This window comes from Dipodomys merriami, unplaced genomic scaffold, assembly GCF_024711535.1.
Source record: "Dipodomys merriami isolate MVZ:Mamm:240054 unplaced genomic scaffold, mDipMer1.0.p SCAF_2, whole genome shotgun sequence".
Taxonomy (NCBI): Eukaryota; Metazoa; Chordata; class Mammalia; order Rodentia; family Heteromyidae; genus Dipodomys; species Dipodomys merriami.
In genome coordinates this window covers 73,221,158-73,239,750 of record NW_027203381.1, presented here as the reverse complement: position 1 = coordinate 73,239,750, position 18,593 = coordinate 73,221,158, and the positions used below count along the sequence as shown (strand labels likewise).

The window sequence follows — 18,593 nt, the reverse complement described above, 5'->3', positions numbered from 1 at the left end:
CAAATGATTTGAAAACATTACAAGTTCAATAATGATTTTGCAGCATGGTGTGATTACACTTGCTTTTTATCTTCTTTTTAAGCTGGCCTGTTTTACAATTATTTAATCTGATTATAAAAATTTCTAAGTGGGGTGCTGGTGGCACACGCCTGTAATCCTACCTACTCAGGAGACTGAGATCTGAGGATCTCAATTCAAAGTCAGCCCAGGCAGGAAAGTCTGTGAAACTCTTATCGCCAATAAACTACCAGAAAACCAGAAGTGGCGCTGTGGCTCAAGTGGTAGAGTGCTTGCCTTGAGCTGAAGGGCTGAGGGACAGTGCCCAGGTCCAGAGTTCAAGCCCCATGACCAACAACAACAACAACAAAATTCTATGTGTTCACAGATACTTTATCATCTCTATATAATCTGCTTTTATTCAGCAGATTTCTCCATAGCCATTCCAACCAAGTTATTGTTTCTTCCTACATCTTTATATAAGAAGACTATGCCACAAGTCCAAATCTACAGTAAATACTCAAAATACTTTCAGATATTCATAGGAAAAAAAACAAGATCACATGAAGAAATGGGAAGTAGAATACATTATTTTATTCTATAGAATGAATTTGAAAATCTTTAGAATAATTTTCTCTTCGCAGCACCATCCAAAAGAACAAAAGTTCAAATTCAAGGACAACTTGGTCTATAGGAGATCCTGTCTCCACACAACCAAGGGTATGTTGTCTTTTAGATCCTTTTCCTAGACTTAAACTGACAACAACTGTAGTACCTGGCTTGATGGTATTAACAGACAGGCTTCATGGATGCTATAGTTAAAGAGGGATTTATTTTAAAATGCTATAACAAGGTAGGTCATTTTAATGAAAATGAGAACTTTCAAAAGAAACAAAAGAGAATGAAAAGTTTTTACAAATATGGTTTTCTCCATATAATTTTCTTTTGCAAATTACAATGGAAGTTTTCTCTGATTTTCTACTTAGGCCAAAATTAAAGGTTTATTTGTTTAGATATTTTTTCTTATCCCTCTGATCAAGGGTAGAAAATTCCTCAAGTATGTGTATATGTATATGTGTGTATGTATATATGTGTACCATGTATGCCAAAAAGAAGAGCTCTACAGAGGCTACATGAAGAATTTCTCTAAATACCTATTGTTCTTCAGAAAGAGATGAAGTAGGTAAGGGCCTCCAAATGACAGCTGACATAGATTTGCCTCTCCTAAAGAACTAAAATTTTTGAGTTGTATAAGCAATGTAGATTATGGTGTTTTTGTCTTTTACCCACTTATGGAAGATAAAAGAGAGCAGGCTTTAATCAGAGTATCCTTTCTAATTTACTTAAAAACTCTACCTGTTTCTAACTTCTAATTGGTTATAGATTATAATGTCTAATATTGCATTATCAATAATTCAAATGTATTATTAGTATAATAAACATGGTAATCATTAAAAGAATATTTCCAGAACATTTATCTTTCAGAAATGTTATTTTAAACCCCATAGCTATTTTTAAATGCTTTAACCTGAGAAATACCACAGTAGTTATTAAAAGCATGGTTTCAGTTTTCTTGAACAAGTTACTTCTCTACTATCCTGTTTCATTTTAGAGAACTAAAACTTGGCTCTATGAGAAATCACCTTTGAGAGCTTTTTAAAATCATAAATGCTAAGTATTATTGTTGTGTGTAACTTCTAAAAATATGGATGTGTTAGTCATTTCCTAAAGTGAGTGGTATCTTACTACATTCTACTTGAAACAGAGATAAATGACAAATTGTGTTTTATCTCAAGGGCCATATCCATTATGCCATATTCAGGAAAATTGGATCAACACATTTAATTTCCATATATTCATAGGTGCTTCTGTCATAATTATATATAAGAACACTTGTGAAAACTAATGATTTTGAGAGTTTAATAATATGAATTGGCTCCCACAAACAAATTTGAAGTGACTATGACTGTGTATTTGAACAATTCATAATCCTGTCTTCTAACATGTCTTTTTCTTTGAAAGTACATCTGGTTACTGGCTTGTTGGCACTCATTAGCATACTAAGCATAATTAAAACAGAAATAGAGGTAAAGTATTAGGAAAATGAAAAGAAAAAGTTAGGTTTTCACTTACCTATATTCTAGTATGACTCTCAGATCATCATTTCTATCACAAATTTTTAATTTTTTAAAAATTTTACCTGAAACTCCTCTGCAAAGCAACCACAGCAGATGGAAGCTTCTTTAATCTCTTTCTAGTCTGGAAACCCTTCCAATAAGCTTGAATCAAACAAGCTGCTTGATGTAACTTCTGAAATTACATGTCAGAAATAATTTAGAGACAACTCTAGAAAATATCAGGGCAACGCAAACAGTCTGTCTCTCTCTGTCTCTGTCTCTTTCTCCTCTATTGGCAGTACTGAAGATTAAATGTATGGTTTCACCCTTGCTAGGCTGGTATTCTACCATTTGAGCTCAATCTAGTCCTTTTTGTGGTGTTATTTTCAAGGTAGATCTTGCTTTATGCCTGGCTGGCCTGTGCTGCAATCCTTCTATATTTGTTTCCTCTTATCAATAGGGAATGAGACACATCACTGCAGAGTCATTAGTCAAGATGGGAATCTCTTTAGGCTTAGGCTGTTAATAAACCAAGATCCTGTAATCTCTGCCTCCATGGAGTAGGCAGAATTACAGGCTTGAATCATTTTGATCTTATTTCCCATATTTAACATGATATGTAGGAGACAACATTTAATTTATAGGCCGAAAGATGGGAAAAGTCTAAGAATTCTACACCTCATCTCCCAAAGGAGGGAAGTAAGGGTGTCAGCAAATACCTAGAACATATAGTCTAGTTAGTTCTAAATTCTCTCTGTGGAATCTCACTTCCTTCTCAAAGACTTAACACTACTGCCTAGTTTCATAATCAGTTTTGAGTTAACTTACTATAAACTTGTTATGTATTATTACCTTTTGTGGATCACTGTTCAAAACTGTCTGTAAGATTCTAGTATACTGTGTATAGTCCAAGACTTGTGAAAGATCCTCCTGTCTAAATGGACTTCTTTTCATCTTAGAGACTAACCTTTAAACCCTTTTTCTTTTCTGTCCTTTTCTTTTTTCTTTTTTTTGTGTTGAACTCATAGCCTTATACTCTTAAGTTGGCTCTAGCTGGCACTCAAACACTTGAACTACCCTTCCACTTCTTGCTTTTTTTCCCCAGTTAATTGGAGATATGAGTCTCTTGGATTTATCTGCCCCAGCTGGCCTAAAACTTGAGTTGCTAGGATTATAAGTTTATGCTACCAGTACCAAGCTTTCATTACCTTTTTTGGACTTAGGGTTTTTAGATATATATTCATTTCCTTTTACATCAAAATATCTTGTATTTTAGATCTGCTTTCCATACTTATTTTAACTCCTCACCTGGAAATCAGAATCATTCTATTGGAATGAGCTGTGAACCACTGTAACAGTTTCTTCTATAGAGGTGAAATGCATTATAGTTATATACATCAACAAAGCTAGCCATAGTTGGTCATAAATAAAGTTTGCTATGACTAGAGGGTTTTTTTTTTTGGTTTTGTTTTTGATAGAAAACTATGTAAAAAGCACCAGAAGCTCATGCCTAGAATCCTAGCTAATCAGGAGGCTGAGATCTGAGGATCTGGTTCAAAGCCAGATCAGGCAGACAAAACTGTGAGACTTTATCTCCAATTAACCACAAAAAAGCCTTGAGTGCAGGCATGGCTCAAGCTGTACTAAACTAGCTTTGAACAAAAAAGCAAAGCAAGAGCACAAGGCCCTGAGTTCAAATCCCAGTATTGGCCATGCACGCACGCGCACACACACACACACACACACACACACACACACACACACACACACGCACACACCTAAGACAAAAGTTTAATATAGCTAAAAGAAGATAAATATTAGAAGATTTCTTGGGAGGGTGAAAAAATTCATGTGGTATCTATAAACAGGTACAAAAGGGAAACTGAAATTATGTTCATGGATAGATTGAATGGAAAAGAGAAAAATCTAAAGGTATTTTTATTTTCTTGGAAAACAGTTTTTCTTTTTTCTTTTCTTTTTTTTTTTGTCCGTCATGGGGCTTGAACTCTGGGACTGGGTTCTGTCCTTGAGCTGAAGAGTGGTAGAGCTAGTGCTCTACCACTTTGAGCCACAGCACCATTTCTGGTTTTCTGATGGTTAATTGGAGATAAGAGTTTCATGGACTTTCTTGCCCAGGCTGTCTCTGAACTATGATCCTCAGATCTCAGCCTCCTGAGTAGCTAGGATTACAGGAATGAGCCACCAGCACCCAGCTTGCAAAACATTTTGCTTAAGGTTTTGAGAGAAACAAAGAAGCATATTTAGGATTCAAGACAGTCAAGAAATACAACCAAATTATTTTTTAAATTTAATACCTGCTCTTCTGTTTCCTGATAGACTTTAGGACTTAAAAGACCAACGAGCTCTCTAAGTTCTTGACTAAATTCTGTCCCACTTTCCTGTTTATTTAATAGATTTCTGAGTTCTGAAATAGAGTAACAAAATGTACAACAATTACCAACAGAATATGATTTTTTTTAGCTAATCAGCAATTTTGAAGTTAAAAAAGTCTGGCTCGAAATTGAAAATTCATTTGGAAATGAATACAATAACCTTAATCATATGGTTTTCTGTTTTCTTTTTTTTTCCATTTTATGTTTTCTTTTCTGAGACAGGGTTCCACTACCTATGCTAGATTGGCCTTGAATGAAGGATCTTCTGCACAAAACACTTGGTATCACATGATATTTCCGTTTTCTTAAAGACTGAAAGATTAAATTCTCTATCCTTAAAATTCATACATGCTCACTTGTGAAATCTGATACAAAGAGATTTCTAAACAACATCTTTCATAAAAAAGCAGTTAACTAAAATATATTAAAGACCCTGGATATGTTCTAATATTAAAATACCAATTAAGCCGGGTGCCAGTGGCTCACGCCATAATCCTAGCTATTCAGGAGGCTGAGATCTGAGGATCGAGGTTCAAAGCTAGCCCGGGCAGGAAAGTCCGTGAGATTCTTATCTCCAATAAAGACCACTAGAAAACCAGAAGTGGCACTGTGGCTCAAGCGATAGAGCACTCACCTTGAGCTCAAGAGCACAGAGACAGCGCCCAATCCCAGAGTTCAAGCCCCAGGACTGACAAAAAAATAAAATACCAAAGAAAGGGTAAAGGAGTAAGGTAAAACTGCAGGGCTGAAAATATTTATCTGGCACAACTAGAGTACAATTATTTTCTCTCTCTACTTCTAATACATAAAATTAAAATGTCCACAAATAATTGTGTAAGTTACTAAAATGCCTCCTAATCATCAAGTATGACTAAAGACTATTCTAATATTTAGGTATTAAATGCATGCATCATATATAATCTTATATTAAATATATTTACTGAGATAGAAACTTATTTGTTGACTACAATGAATATAAATATATTAATATATGGCTTTGGTTGGCAGAATAAAATTAGCATAACTTTGATAGTTGTATAAAATATACTGATTTCAGCAAATGATCTATTTTTACATGTCTCTAATTCCTGTATCTATAAATGAAGAGTATCCTCTATCTATAAATGAAGAGGATACTCTTCATTTGAATATACTCTTCATTTATAGATAAGAGGATACTCTTCATTTGAAGATACTCTTCATTTATAGAGTATCCTCTTCATTTATAGATACAGGAAGTATATATTCTGTATACTTGTGAAGTATACAGAATAGTGTATTATATTAGTAAATGTTCTCTTATATAAAAGCTATTATACAAAATGAAAATTTCAAACTTTTTATCCATATGTGTGTGACTTTGAAGGTAAGGAGATTTGTTTTTTTTACCAGTGAAGGAATTAAAGAGTAACTTATTAAAATATAAAAATCAAAAGTGTTATCAACCTCTCAAGCTGTTCTATTTTTTTTCAACTAAAGCTAGTCTTCATAAGGCCACTGAACACTTTGGTCATCATTTTACCACACTATATGGCATATCTAACATATAGATTCTTGTCAGATGGGGAGCAAGTATTTATCACAATTCTATCAACAAAATATATGTGCTATCTTTTGAAATGTGAAAATGTCTTGCTTATACTAAGACTTTATTAGGAACAGTAACTTTGTAGTAGGGTTTTTACTGGTTCCGTTCTGTTACTAATTTTTCAAAATACAAGAATTTGTATTTTTTTTAACTTTTTTTAAACTTTAAACAGACCTTTAATGACTGGTTTAGGATTAAAAGGTTCAATGGTCTTTTTTTATAAACCATCAAATATTTTCTTTTTGAGAATCCCAAGAAAAGTTATGTCCTACCTTTGTGGCAAGAACTTAATCGCAGTAAAATCAAAATTTCCTGATGGGATTCAGCCATCAACAGTAGGAGTTTTGTAGCAGAACTTCTTATGACTGGACTGGGAGTTGATAAAAGCTTGAAAATAAGCTCATCTAAAATGGAATGCAATGTTTTTCCTCCTATTTTGAGTAAGTCACCACTGTAGAAGAAAATTTAAAAAGTGCAATCAATGTGTGCATAGTTATAATAAACTGACAACAGATTCAGTAATTTGATGTCTGTGTGTAGCCTAATTGAAGAGGAAAACCACTTTTTAAAAACACACATTAAGGGGTTGAAGATTTAGCTCAGTAGAAGAGCATTTGCCTAGCAAGTGCAAGGCCCCGAGTTTGGTCTGCAGCTCCGAAAAATAAAACAACAACAACAAAAACAAAACTAACAACAATAATAACAAATCCCCACACATTAAGTCAATTCTTATTGTACCATGAAAGGGTCACCAGAAAATGCAGTGCACCCAAGTTCTCTCCTCAAAGAAACTTGCTATCAAATTGAGTAGTAAAGAAAATCTGTAATATATTAAATGTCAGTGTGATTAAAAGCTTTAAAGCAACAATAAGAACAAAGCCACAATGCAGGCCAAATTGCTAAATGAAATACAGGACCAAATTTATCCTTCCCCTAGCATTTTTTAAATTAACAACTTGATGTTGTATTTTTCATGTCATGACAAATTATATAAATCTTAGAAAAACTTAAAAGGAGTAACTGAATGACTTTACTAACTCACCTAATGAATATATGATAGTGGTGTATATCTGTGCTTGACTATTACTAGTAAGATATTTTAAGTTTCACAGTAGAAAGAGCAGATTACCAATCATTCATTTTTTTTTGGGGGGGGGGGGTCCAGTCGTGGAGCTTGAATTCTAGGCCTGGGTGCTGTCCCTCAGCTCTTCAGCTCAAGGCTAGCACTCTACCACTTGAGCCACAGCGCCACTTCTGTTTTTTTTTTTTTCCTGCTTATGTGGTGCTGAGGAATCGAACCCAGGGCCTCATGCATGGAAGGCAAGCGCTCTACCACTGAGCCACCTTCCCAGCCCTGCCAATCATTCTTGCTTGAGAGTAATGCAAATTGTCTCATTCTTATAAATGATTTTGGTTGAATAGAAAAGGTAATTCTAATAGCTATCTATGACTTTATAAGACAGTGGTCTTTTAATTTCTTGATAGAAAAAAATTACTAATGTATATTCTTTACAATATATTCTACATTCCTTTGACAAATCAACTCCATAAGTCTCTCTCAATTCTTTGATTTTATACAAACATCTTACAAATTTACTCACTAACTAGTTGAATAAAATTTTCAGTCAGTTAAATTTTATATTACTATTAATCATGGTTTTAGCTTTTTGAAAATTATACTTTTGCAGAGGCCAACATATTTCTAAGGAAAAAAGAGACTGTACCCTAGTCTACATAGAAAAATGCCAGTGTTAAGAAACTTTAAAGGTTATTCAATCAAAAGACACAGGAATCTTGGCAACACTTGTTTCTGCCCTTCTTGGCTCTTATCTATTCCCTTTGACAGGGATACTCACCTTTTTTCTTCCGTACTTTATCATTACACCATTCAAATACCAGGTCAAAATAAGCTCATTTCAAAAAGCCCCCATAGTCGTCTTACTGGTGGCTCACACCTGTAATCCTAGCTCCTCAGGAGGCTGAAATCTGATCATTGTGACTCAGAGCCAACCAGTCCATAAAATCTCCAATTAATCACCTGGAAGTGGTGTTGTGGCTCAAAGTCATAGAGTGTTAACCTTGATTGAAAAAGCCCAGACCCTGAGTTCAAGCCCCACAACACACACACACACACACACACACACACACACACACACACACACACACACACACACACACACACACACACACACACACACACACACACACACACACACACACACACACACACACACACACACACACACGCCCCTACATAGATAAAGCTATTCCAATCTGATTACTTCTTAACTCTATATTCTATACAGAGTTTATGCTATATGGCAATACATTAGTTGAAATGCTTTTAAACACTCTAACTTCCTAATCACTACTATTTTCTTCTTCTCTTCTAATCCAAACCTCCCTGTCTCTACTTTCTCACCTCCCACTCATTTCTCATATGACTACATCTGGCATTCTTCCTCCATACTTCACTTTCAAAGTACACTTAAAAAGTGTACTTCATCAATACATTTTCCCAAATATCAAATCACACACATTCATGTATATACCCCACTAAATACTTATTTGCCTAGAACTATTTGTACCTAATATTCTACCCACCTAACTTCTGTGATACTTCGTTCTTTTCGTTTCTCATTCTTTACCCCTATATTTTTTACTATTCTTTCTCAGATTCCTTCATTGGCTCCCATCCCCCAAATGTATCTTAAAGTTTATTTCCCAGTGTTCAATTTTCAACCTACTTATTTTGTCAATCTATTTATATTTCTCATTTAGCTCATCTCTATAGAAAGGCTAGATAATTCGACAGGTAAATTTCTAGCTTGCTAATAAATGGCCAAACTATTTTCCACTGATTATACTACTTTACATTCCATAAGCAATGAGTAACAGATCAACTTCTTTTGCATGTTTTGCAAAACTTGGGTTAGTGGTTATATTTTAGCTATGTTATGGGTTAGTGTGTAGTGGTGTTTTCTTATTGATTAATGTTGCTAAACAAACATCTTTTCATGTGCTTGTAATTCATATATCTTCTTTAATGAAAGGTATGTTTTCCCCATTTCCAAATCATTTGTTATTAAATTTTGAGAGTTCTTTATATATCCTAAAGTATTTAATAAGTGAAGAACATACTTTAAAAATTTTAATGATCTTTCTTTCTCATACTAGAGTTTAAAGTCAGAGCCTTGTGCTTGCTCAGCTTGTTAACTGATACTCTACCAAATGAACCTCACATTCAGTTCATGGTTTGCTGATTATTTTGAAGATGAGGTTTTTAGGACTTTCCTGCCTTGGCTGGTTTGAAACTTGACCCTATGGATCTCAGCCTTGAGTAGTTATGATCACAGCTATGGCCAGGCACCCAGCTGTGAAGTCTAGCTTAAATCTAATCATTTTTTATTTTGTAGGTTTTATTTGACAGCATTAATGTTTGAATTTAGGATACTGTACTTGCTATTATTTTGTGAATTTAATTTTGGGTGATATACCTAAGGGTTTAGGGAATTTTTGCTTCTAATTTCCTACAAGCTTTGTATTGTAGGTTTTATATTCTTGGGTTGCTTTTAGGAGGGGCAGGGGAGACAAGATATCTGACTCTTTAGTCTATGGTGTTTTAGAACTCACTATATAGATCGTATAGGCTGGCCTTGAACTCATTATTTTCTTGTCTCATCATCCTGAATATTAGGATTACAGATATAGTATCTTCATACCCCACTTATAGTTTAGGTTTTATAATTAGGTCTTTCTATATTGATTATTGATAGCCAATTTTTCCCATCATCTTTTTTTTTTTTTTTTTTGGTGCAGTGAGGGGGGCTCGAACTCTGGGCCTAGGTGCTGTCTCTCAGCTTTTTTGCTCAAGGATAATGCTCTAATCTTGAGTCACAGCACTACATCCAGCTTTTTGCTGTCATTTGGAGATAAGAATCTCAAGGACTTTCTTGCTCACTCTGACTTTGAACTGTATCCTCAGATCTCAGCCTACTGAGTAGCTAGGCTTATAAGTATGAACCATCAACACCCAGCTTTTTTTTTTTTTTAACATTTCAAAAGTCTGTCCCCATCCTCACTTTTCTTAAAAATGACCTTCACACTTTTCTTAAAAATCTATTTTCCATATATGTGTGAGATTATTTCTGACTCTTTTCTATCTTACTGCATTCTTTGTACCAACATTATGTTATTTTTGTTTTGTTTTGTTTTGTTTTTGGGTCTGGTCGTGGGGCCTGAACTCTGGGCCTGGGCGCTGTCCCTCAGCTCTTCAGCTCAAGGCTAGCACTCTACCACTTGAGCCACAGTGCCACTTCCGGCTTTTTTCTTTTTGCTTATGTGGTGCTGAGGAATTGAACCCAGGGCCTCATGCATGCAAGGCAAGCGCTCTATCACTGAGCCACCATGCCAGCCAACATTATGTTATTTTAATTACTGTACTTTTATAAAGAAGTTTTAAAATCAGGTACAGTTCTCATAATTCTTTGTTTTCAGTATCAGTTAGACTATTTCAAAGCCTTGACTTTTGTGTTTGGGATTGTGATTTCAGGTCAGGCAATATGGTGTATCTTTTCATTTATTTATACATTCTTTAATTCTTTGTTTGTCCTTTGTTCATTCTCTTTTCTTTATTGCCTTCTTTTGGATTGTGCTTTTATTTTTTGGTTGGTTGTGGGGCTTGAACTCAGGGCTTGAGTGCTGTCCCTGAGCCTCTTTGTGAGCCACAGCTCCACTTCCAGTTTTTGAGTGGTTAATTGGAAATCAGTGTCTCACGGGGACTTTTCTGCCTGGGCTGGTTTTGAACCATGATCCTCAGATCTCAGCCTCCTGAGTAGCTAGGATTACAGGCATGAGCCACCAGCCCCTGGTTGGGATTATGCATTTAAAATTATTCATTTTTTATTGTTTTTACATTACTAGTTTTACCACTTTGGTTATGATGTACCTTCATATTTATTGTTTTGGAGGTTAGGATGAGCCTTTTGAATGAGCCTTTTGAACATATACAGTTTTCCTCAATTGTGGAAAAATTTTAGTCATTATTTCTTAAGTATGTTTTTCTGACCCTACTACTTCTTTTATATAGTCTTGATTATACATATGCAATACTGCTTAGTGTAATCCCATAGTACATTGATAGGCTTTGTTTCCCTCTTATTTTTTCTTTTCATTGTGTATAGTTGCTATTGATTTGTCATAAAGTTCACTAATCTGTAATGTTAATTTGTTGCTAATACCATCCAGTATAGTAATAGTTTTCACCTACAGAGTTTAGTTTGGGTCTTTTGTCATATAGATCGCTATTAAACTTTGTAATTCTATAAAACATTTATAATAACTATCCTAATAATCTCATTTATGAATACCTATTCTTGCTCATTTGCATGCTTTGTACTTGTTTGCATGTAAAATAATGTGAATTCTAACTCATTTAAGCTGATCAAAGATTTTTTTAAAAATTGATACTTTTTGTGAAAAATCAAATCACCCATTGAACTATAGTATGCTTTATTCTACCGGTATAGCATCCGTTTGCAGCAGCTGTAAGAAATGGTCACTTTGCAATATTAGAAAAGAAAAGTGATCAAATATTTTATGTGGTACAAATGAGCTTTTCTCCTCCTTTTAGAGCCAAATCAAAGCATAACCCTTTTTGCTGAATTTCCTGTATTTGTATATTGTACAATGAAAAAAATACTTAAAATTGTAAGTATCTGTAGAAACTCTACACAGTTAAGAAACTCTACACATTTTGACCCTTTTAGGCCATGCTTTGAGATTGATCTGGATGGTCTTGCATTGCCATGGTTGCTTTAACTGCATTAAAAAAAGACAAGAGGAAAGACAAGGAAGGAAGGAAGGAAGGAAGGAAGGAAGGAAGGAAAGGAGGGAGGGAGGGAAGAAAGGAAGAAGGGAAGGAGGAAAGGAGAGGAAAGGAAAGGAAAAGGAGGAAAGGAAAACAGGGAAGAAAAGAAAGGAAAGAAAAAAGAAAGAAGTTGTATCCTATATTAGGGATCCATGTCAGGCATGCTAGACAAGTGCTATAACATTGAAGTAATTGTCAAACCTCTGATTGCTTTCTTTATGTAGTACAAATGCCTTCTTTTCTCCATAGTTACTAGAATAATAAAAATAGAAACACAGTCTATTTTCACCTGCTTAAAAAATCTGTGATCACCACTGTCTATCATAATATGAAATTTTCTTTTTTTAACTTAATTGTTTTTAATTTTTTTTTTACTATCTTTCAGTAGTTGTATGAGGGGTTTCAATTCCATGTCAGTTCAGGAATAAAATGCATCTTGATAAATATTACCTATTCTTACATACAGACCACTTTTTCATTATTTCTCTGCAGAACTTCCTAAAATTTAAATCTTACTAAATTTACTAAAATTTAAAACTTACTAAAATTTAAATCTCAGCAACAATGAATTGTGTCTAGTTTTCACTCTCAACATCAAGTTTTTAATCTCTCTGCTTTTGTCTTTGTTATCTCTGACTTGCTGCTTTCTCCTCCTTTCCTGGTCAATTTCTCATCCTTAAAGTTTCATCTTAGATATTACTTTCTCTGGGAAACATCCTCCTTCAGTTTGGCTTTGAAGCACCTGAGCACACTTAACACTGCAACCCAACACACCATAATATGCTTATATGTTTCTTTCCCTCTACTTTTAGTTCTCTGAAGATCAGATTTACATTTGAATCAACTTGTAGATAAGATGATGTAGTTCTTATTGTACACACAGTAGTGTTACTTAATAAATCCATACAAAAGTAAAAGAATGAATTATTCAATATATTCTGCCTTTATTTTATAACCTGAAGGATATTACCTCTTTTATATTCCTAGCATTTATCACAATGCTGAACATGTTTGCTAAATAAATATGTGAGTCAGCTATTTTATTGTTTTTTACTGTCATCTGTGTGTGTGTGTGTGTGTGTGCGCGCGCGCGCGCGCGCACCTATGGGGTATTTTTGTGTGTGTGCATACCAGTACTAGGTGCTATCCCTGAGCTTTTTTGTTCAAGGCTGGTGCTCTACCACTTGAGCCATAGCCAAAAGCTTCTGGCTTTTTTGTTTTTGATGTTTCATTGGAGATACTAAGTCACATGGACTTTCCTGCTCAGGCTGGCTTTTGAATTGTGATTCTCAGATCTCAGCCTCCTGAGTAGCTAGGAACCTCATTCACTATTTTTTTTTTAAAGATTTCATACTAATTTCTCTTTTCTTGGCTCAAGATTTAGTCTACAGTCTTCTTTCTGCATACCAGTTTGATAATAAATCTCCCATCTTTTACAGTATTTTATATTAACTTTTTCTGAAACAATCATAACAGTAAGTATCATGGACAAATCACTTGCAAATTATTTGAACTGGAAAAAAAATTGGTAAATTTTTGATCAGAATAAAAAAGCAGTACCATTTTCTAAAACTAAGTCACCTGTTAATCTGTAGTATATTCTGTAGTAGACTCATGACTGTAGATCCTATTTGAATATTGTCAGTTTGCATTAAGTGTAAGAAATGATCACTTTGCAGCACTAAAAGAAGAATTAAAAAAGAATAATTAAAGTAAACATTCTATAATAACAAAGGTGAGATTTTACCTTTCTTTGGCAGTTCTGGGATTTGAACTCAGGGCCTTGAACTTCTCAGTTTGCTTGCTTGGCCAGAGCTCTACCACCTGAGTCATGACTCCATACCTGCTTTTTGCTAGTTATTTTGGAGACAAAAATCTCATGTACTTTCATGTCTTTGAACCAAGATTCTCCAAATTTCAGCTTCTTGAGTCGTTAAGACTTTCAGGTGTAAGCCACCATAGAGTAGATTCTATTCTTTTAAAACCAAATTTTTAAAAAAAATGATCATTTCTGCTAAACCTCCTGGCTACTTCCTAGAATAAAGAATTTAAGAAGTAGAAGTACAAGTTGTCACGTCCAAAACTACCTTTACAACGTGGTGCGGGGGGGAGGGGGGGGCGGGAAGGAGAAGGATTGGGATTGGGGGGAGGGGGGAGGCTGGGAAGGGATGTGAAGGGTAAACAAAGGAGGAGGCTGCAATGCTTGGTAAGAAATGTATGCATTATCCTGCCCACATAATTGTAACTCCTCTGTACAGTATGTTCACAAATAAAATAAAATTAAATTAAAAAAAAAAGAAGTAGGTAGCTTTAAGTAGCCATATAAAATAGTTAATACATTTTTATGAACAGGTGTAGTCAAGGGACTATCTATAAATACTAAACTATGAATTTATTATTATTTTTCTTTAAGCTGAAAGTACCATGTCCCAAAACCAATTCTGTTTTCTAGAAAAAAATTTTGCTTAAGAAATACTGTACTAATGATAAAAACATTGTTTATTGGTTTATAGTTCTCTGGCCTCAAGTAGCCAGTTACAAAACTTGCTTTTAGATGCTTCAATAATATCTAATAATCTAGTAACATCTAAGAACCTCCATTTTGTCATCTGTAAAACCAAAAATTAATACCTTTCACACAGGCATAATGTTCTAGATTTAAGTAAGTAAGTCAATAAGCACAAGATTAAAGTAAGTAATATCAGATATGCTGGCAAGATGGTTCTATACACTCTACGCAAGCTTCTATAAAACAACTACTCTTTTCCCCATTCTATCTTCTGTTAGAACATCTTTCCCATAGCAACTCCTGTTCTTTATTTCTATTTACATAGTCCATATTTCACAACATCTCTTTCTTCAAATGTTTTTACAAATTAGAAAAAATCTATTTTGTTGGCTTGTATGGTATTATTTTAATACTTTTTAAAGTTTCTATAACTAGAATAAATACATTTTCTTTTTTTCCTCTATTACTTTTTTATTTGGTGTTGGTACGGGGGTTCAAACTCAGGTCCTTATGCTCTTGCTGGGTGAGATTTTTAGCTCAAGGCTGGCACTCTACCACTTGGGCCACACCACCACTTCCATCTTTTTCCTGGTTAATTGGAAGTAAGAGTCTCACAGATTTGCCTGGCTGGACTGACTTTGAACTACAGTCCTCAGATCTTGATTCCTAAGTATCTAGAATTCCAAGCATGAGCCACTGGCCCCTGGGTTATTTTCCACTTTTGTCTACTTAAAAATGTTTATTAATAACTCTGGAATTAACCTGAATTCATCAAAATAACATGAGATGTGGTATGTACCTAAGTTTTTTTCCTCTCTCGGAAGAATTTATGTAAAATTAATTTATTGTATGTCATTGTTTTATTTTTATACTGTTTGCCTTGATAATTATAGAACTTATGTTTACAGTCTCTATTCTGTTTTTCAAGTAAGTCCTATAAATAGTAAATCCTACCTTACTCCTACACTACTCCAAACAAAAACTCTATGCCCACTTATTTCCTTCTTTAAATATTTTTAATAATAAAAACAGAACAGTATGATGAATCAGTTGCTCAGTCTTAACAATGATCAACGTATGGACAAAATATATTTTGTTTATATCCCCATGTATTTCCATTTTATGGGCCAAATCTAAGACATCAAATTTATCCCATAAATATATATTGCCATATTTATAAATTGCTAAACAATAGAATATAACCATTATTTCACATAGCAAAAACCACCTCTTAATTTCATCACATAGCAAGCCAAGAGTTCTAACTTATAGTTGTTTTGTGAAATTTTAAGTTTCAATAAAAATTTAAATATGATCCACACAATATGACTCCCTTTCAAATTTCTTTTCAATTTCAGTTATTTTTCTGTTTTCTTTCCCTTGCAATTTTTCTGTTGAAGAAACTGTATTTGTCCTGAGTTTTAAACTGTGATCCTCAGATCTCAGCCCACTGAATAGCTAGGATTATAGTCGTGAGCCAGCCCATGACTGGTCAATTCTTAAACCAGTTAATTGACAAGAGGTAAAGAGCTCTGCCCTTTATTAGTTTGAATATTTTTACATAGAAAAACTTTTCTTCTGTATTCAGGTAAATGCAGGATAAACACTGGCTTCTTCATTTAAAGTTAACAAAATGAGTAATTTTCCTGACTCCAGTGTTGATACTTGGTATGTTTTAGTCCATTGCAATTATTACTGTCCAAATTAACCTTATTACTGTCCAAATTTCTTAATTTTGACTATGAGCCTTATGTTGGCTCCTGAGTACTTTTCCAGAATTATAGCAATTTGCTTCCTTTAAATTTGCCATTTAAGACACTTCTGATTCATTTGTATACTTTTTCTTTTTGGTTGCCAGTACCGCGGCTTGAACTGCACTCTTGCTTGGCTTTTCATTTAAGATTAGGACTCTACCACATGAGCCACAACTCCACTTCTGTCTTTTTGCTGGCTTACTGGAGATAAAGATTTGTCTGCCTAGGCTGGCTTCAAGCCAGGATCTTCAGATCTCAGCCTTTTGGGAAGCTAGTATTGCAAGTATGAGTCCACCAGTGACTAGCACACTTGTATACTTTCTATCCCAGGCCTATAGTAAGCCATTTATTCAAGGAGGTGATTCCCTTTAGAAGAAAAAGGTTGTTGGAATCCTGTTTTCAATGTGCTCTTTTATTTTTTGCTGATCAATTTTATAATCATTTAATTGAGATTTAGTATTTACTTTATGTATGCTTTAAACTTACAAATTAACTATTATTATATTTGTTTTAATTCTTATCAAAATGGGATATTTTGAATCCACAGTCTTTACTACTTTACATTTTTGGTTAAATACTTCTTTAAATTAGGAATTTATAACAGTATGTTATAAAATGAGAAATTAATAATGTTTTAAAGATAAAGTTTTTGGCATGTCACTCAGCAATATGGATATAACTTCCCAAAGAATTACTTACACTAATTAAAAATAGTTGCCTTTGGAAAATGAGAAATGGAATGAATGGGCTTGAGGGACAAGGATTACATTTTTCTTAATAATACTTATATTTTACTCTTTAAGTGCATGCATTTGTTCTAAAGAAAAAATACAGAATTAAATTTTCAGCTCAGGTATTATTACCTGAAAAAATTATAGTGTTGAATTTATGTGAGATAAAATTTTTAAGTAGGTAGGAATTGTGTCATAATTATGAATAAGATCACTTTATTAGTCTGAAAAAAACATATATTTATCAAGTTGAAAAGAGATATCTTATAAAAATAACCCTAAAGTTCAGTATACATCATTACAGAAGGTTAGGCTACAAGTATAATATTTACTTTGTATACAGTGACTACTTTCACAATAGATCTGAAACACAAGTTATAATCTTTGAAACAAATTATTTTTCCTAACCTGTTCAAATTATGAATACTTATCTCAGATTTACTAAATAGAAAACTCTAGGAAGAAAGTTTTATTTTAGTAATAGTTCATATAAGGTTCATATTGTCAATGCAAATTAAAGATGGAATATCCAAGTCAGTTTTTAATTGTGAACTTATTTTAACATAGCTTCACTTCGCTGTGATTATCTATATAATTTATAAGGCATTCATTTTTAGAAAAAAATCCAACTGTTAGCAGTGAACTTTAAAATCATTCCAGTTACATTAAAACCTTTTTTCTTACCATTCTGTATGAGTTGAACATGGCCTCCCAATAGCCAAAAGAGAGAATCAGTCACAATTTGGAAAAAATGCAGTAGTTCACCTTTTTCTTCACCCTTAACACAAAAGAAATTCAATTTACTTTTTTGTAATTTGCTAGGTTTTTTAAAAAAAGAAGCCAAAGACTCATGTTCTTGATATAACAGCTATTTATGAGATAGTACATGATCTTACAGTGTTTAGTTTCTAATTCTAGAAGATTATGGTTGCAGTATATTTATTAATACTCTCTCTCTAATATATTTGTTTGTTAATCAGATAAAAACAAAGAAAGATACATAAGAACTTTCAGTTAATACTCTAGGATTTCTCACCACTATCTGTCCTTCAGAATCACTTGTATAGCTTTTTAAATATACCTGTACACAGGCATCAGTGCAAATATACAAAAGAAAATGCCAGACATCTGTATTTTCATGAAGTTATGTAGTCAAGGTTGCAATATGCAAACACAGATGTCAGTCAGTATGTAAGGCCCTGTTAATGGAGCTTTCAATTCATTTCTACTCAATGACTTTATGAAGGCAGAAACCACAACACCTGTGTCTCCATAATAACTGTATCTACAACAAATTTTCAATATTCATTCAATAAATAAATGATTTTTTCTGTTTTTTTTTTCCTTGTAGAAATTAAGGTGAGGAATTAGTATTGCCAAGGGAAAGTAAGCACAGAGTACACTGACAACTTTTTTGTCATTTGCTGCCATGTAACTTTTGGAAATTTATATATAGATGACCATTAAAATGATCTATTTTCTAAGTATTACTACTGCAGCATGGTAACAGTAACAATTCATGAATCATCTGATTTTTCTTTACAATAATGTAAGTATTTTCTTCCTATTATTCTCCCAAAGTTAGACAGGTACTTATGAAAACAGTATGTGCTAGTAACTTAAATATAATCAATA

The 18,593-nt window shown here is 33.7% G+C and overlaps 1 protein-coding gene across 4 annotated transcripts in view; it reads right to left on the bottom strand.

The window, feature by feature from the left end:
• Iqcb1 (IQ motif containing B1) overlaps positions 1-18,593 on the bottom strand; it is a 46,898-nt gene that overhangs the window by 11,059 nt on the left and 17,246 nt on the right. For all 4 annotated transcript variants that reach the window (XM_070030105.1, XM_070030106.1, XM_070030107.1 and 1 more), the window contains 5 exons: positions 17,643-17,736; positions 13,546-13,645; positions 6,368-6,546; positions 4,430-4,539; positions 2,198-2,307 (listed from right to left, as the gene is read on the bottom strand). In XM_070030105.1, coding sequence (XP_069886206.1) covers positions 2,198-2,307; positions 4,430-4,539; positions 6,368-6,546; positions 13,546-13,645; positions 17,643-17,736 — 593 coding nt within the window. The remainder of the gene's footprint in view (positions 1-2,197; positions 2,308-4,429; positions 4,540-6,367; positions 6,547-13,545; positions 13,646-17,642; positions 17,737-18,593) is intronic.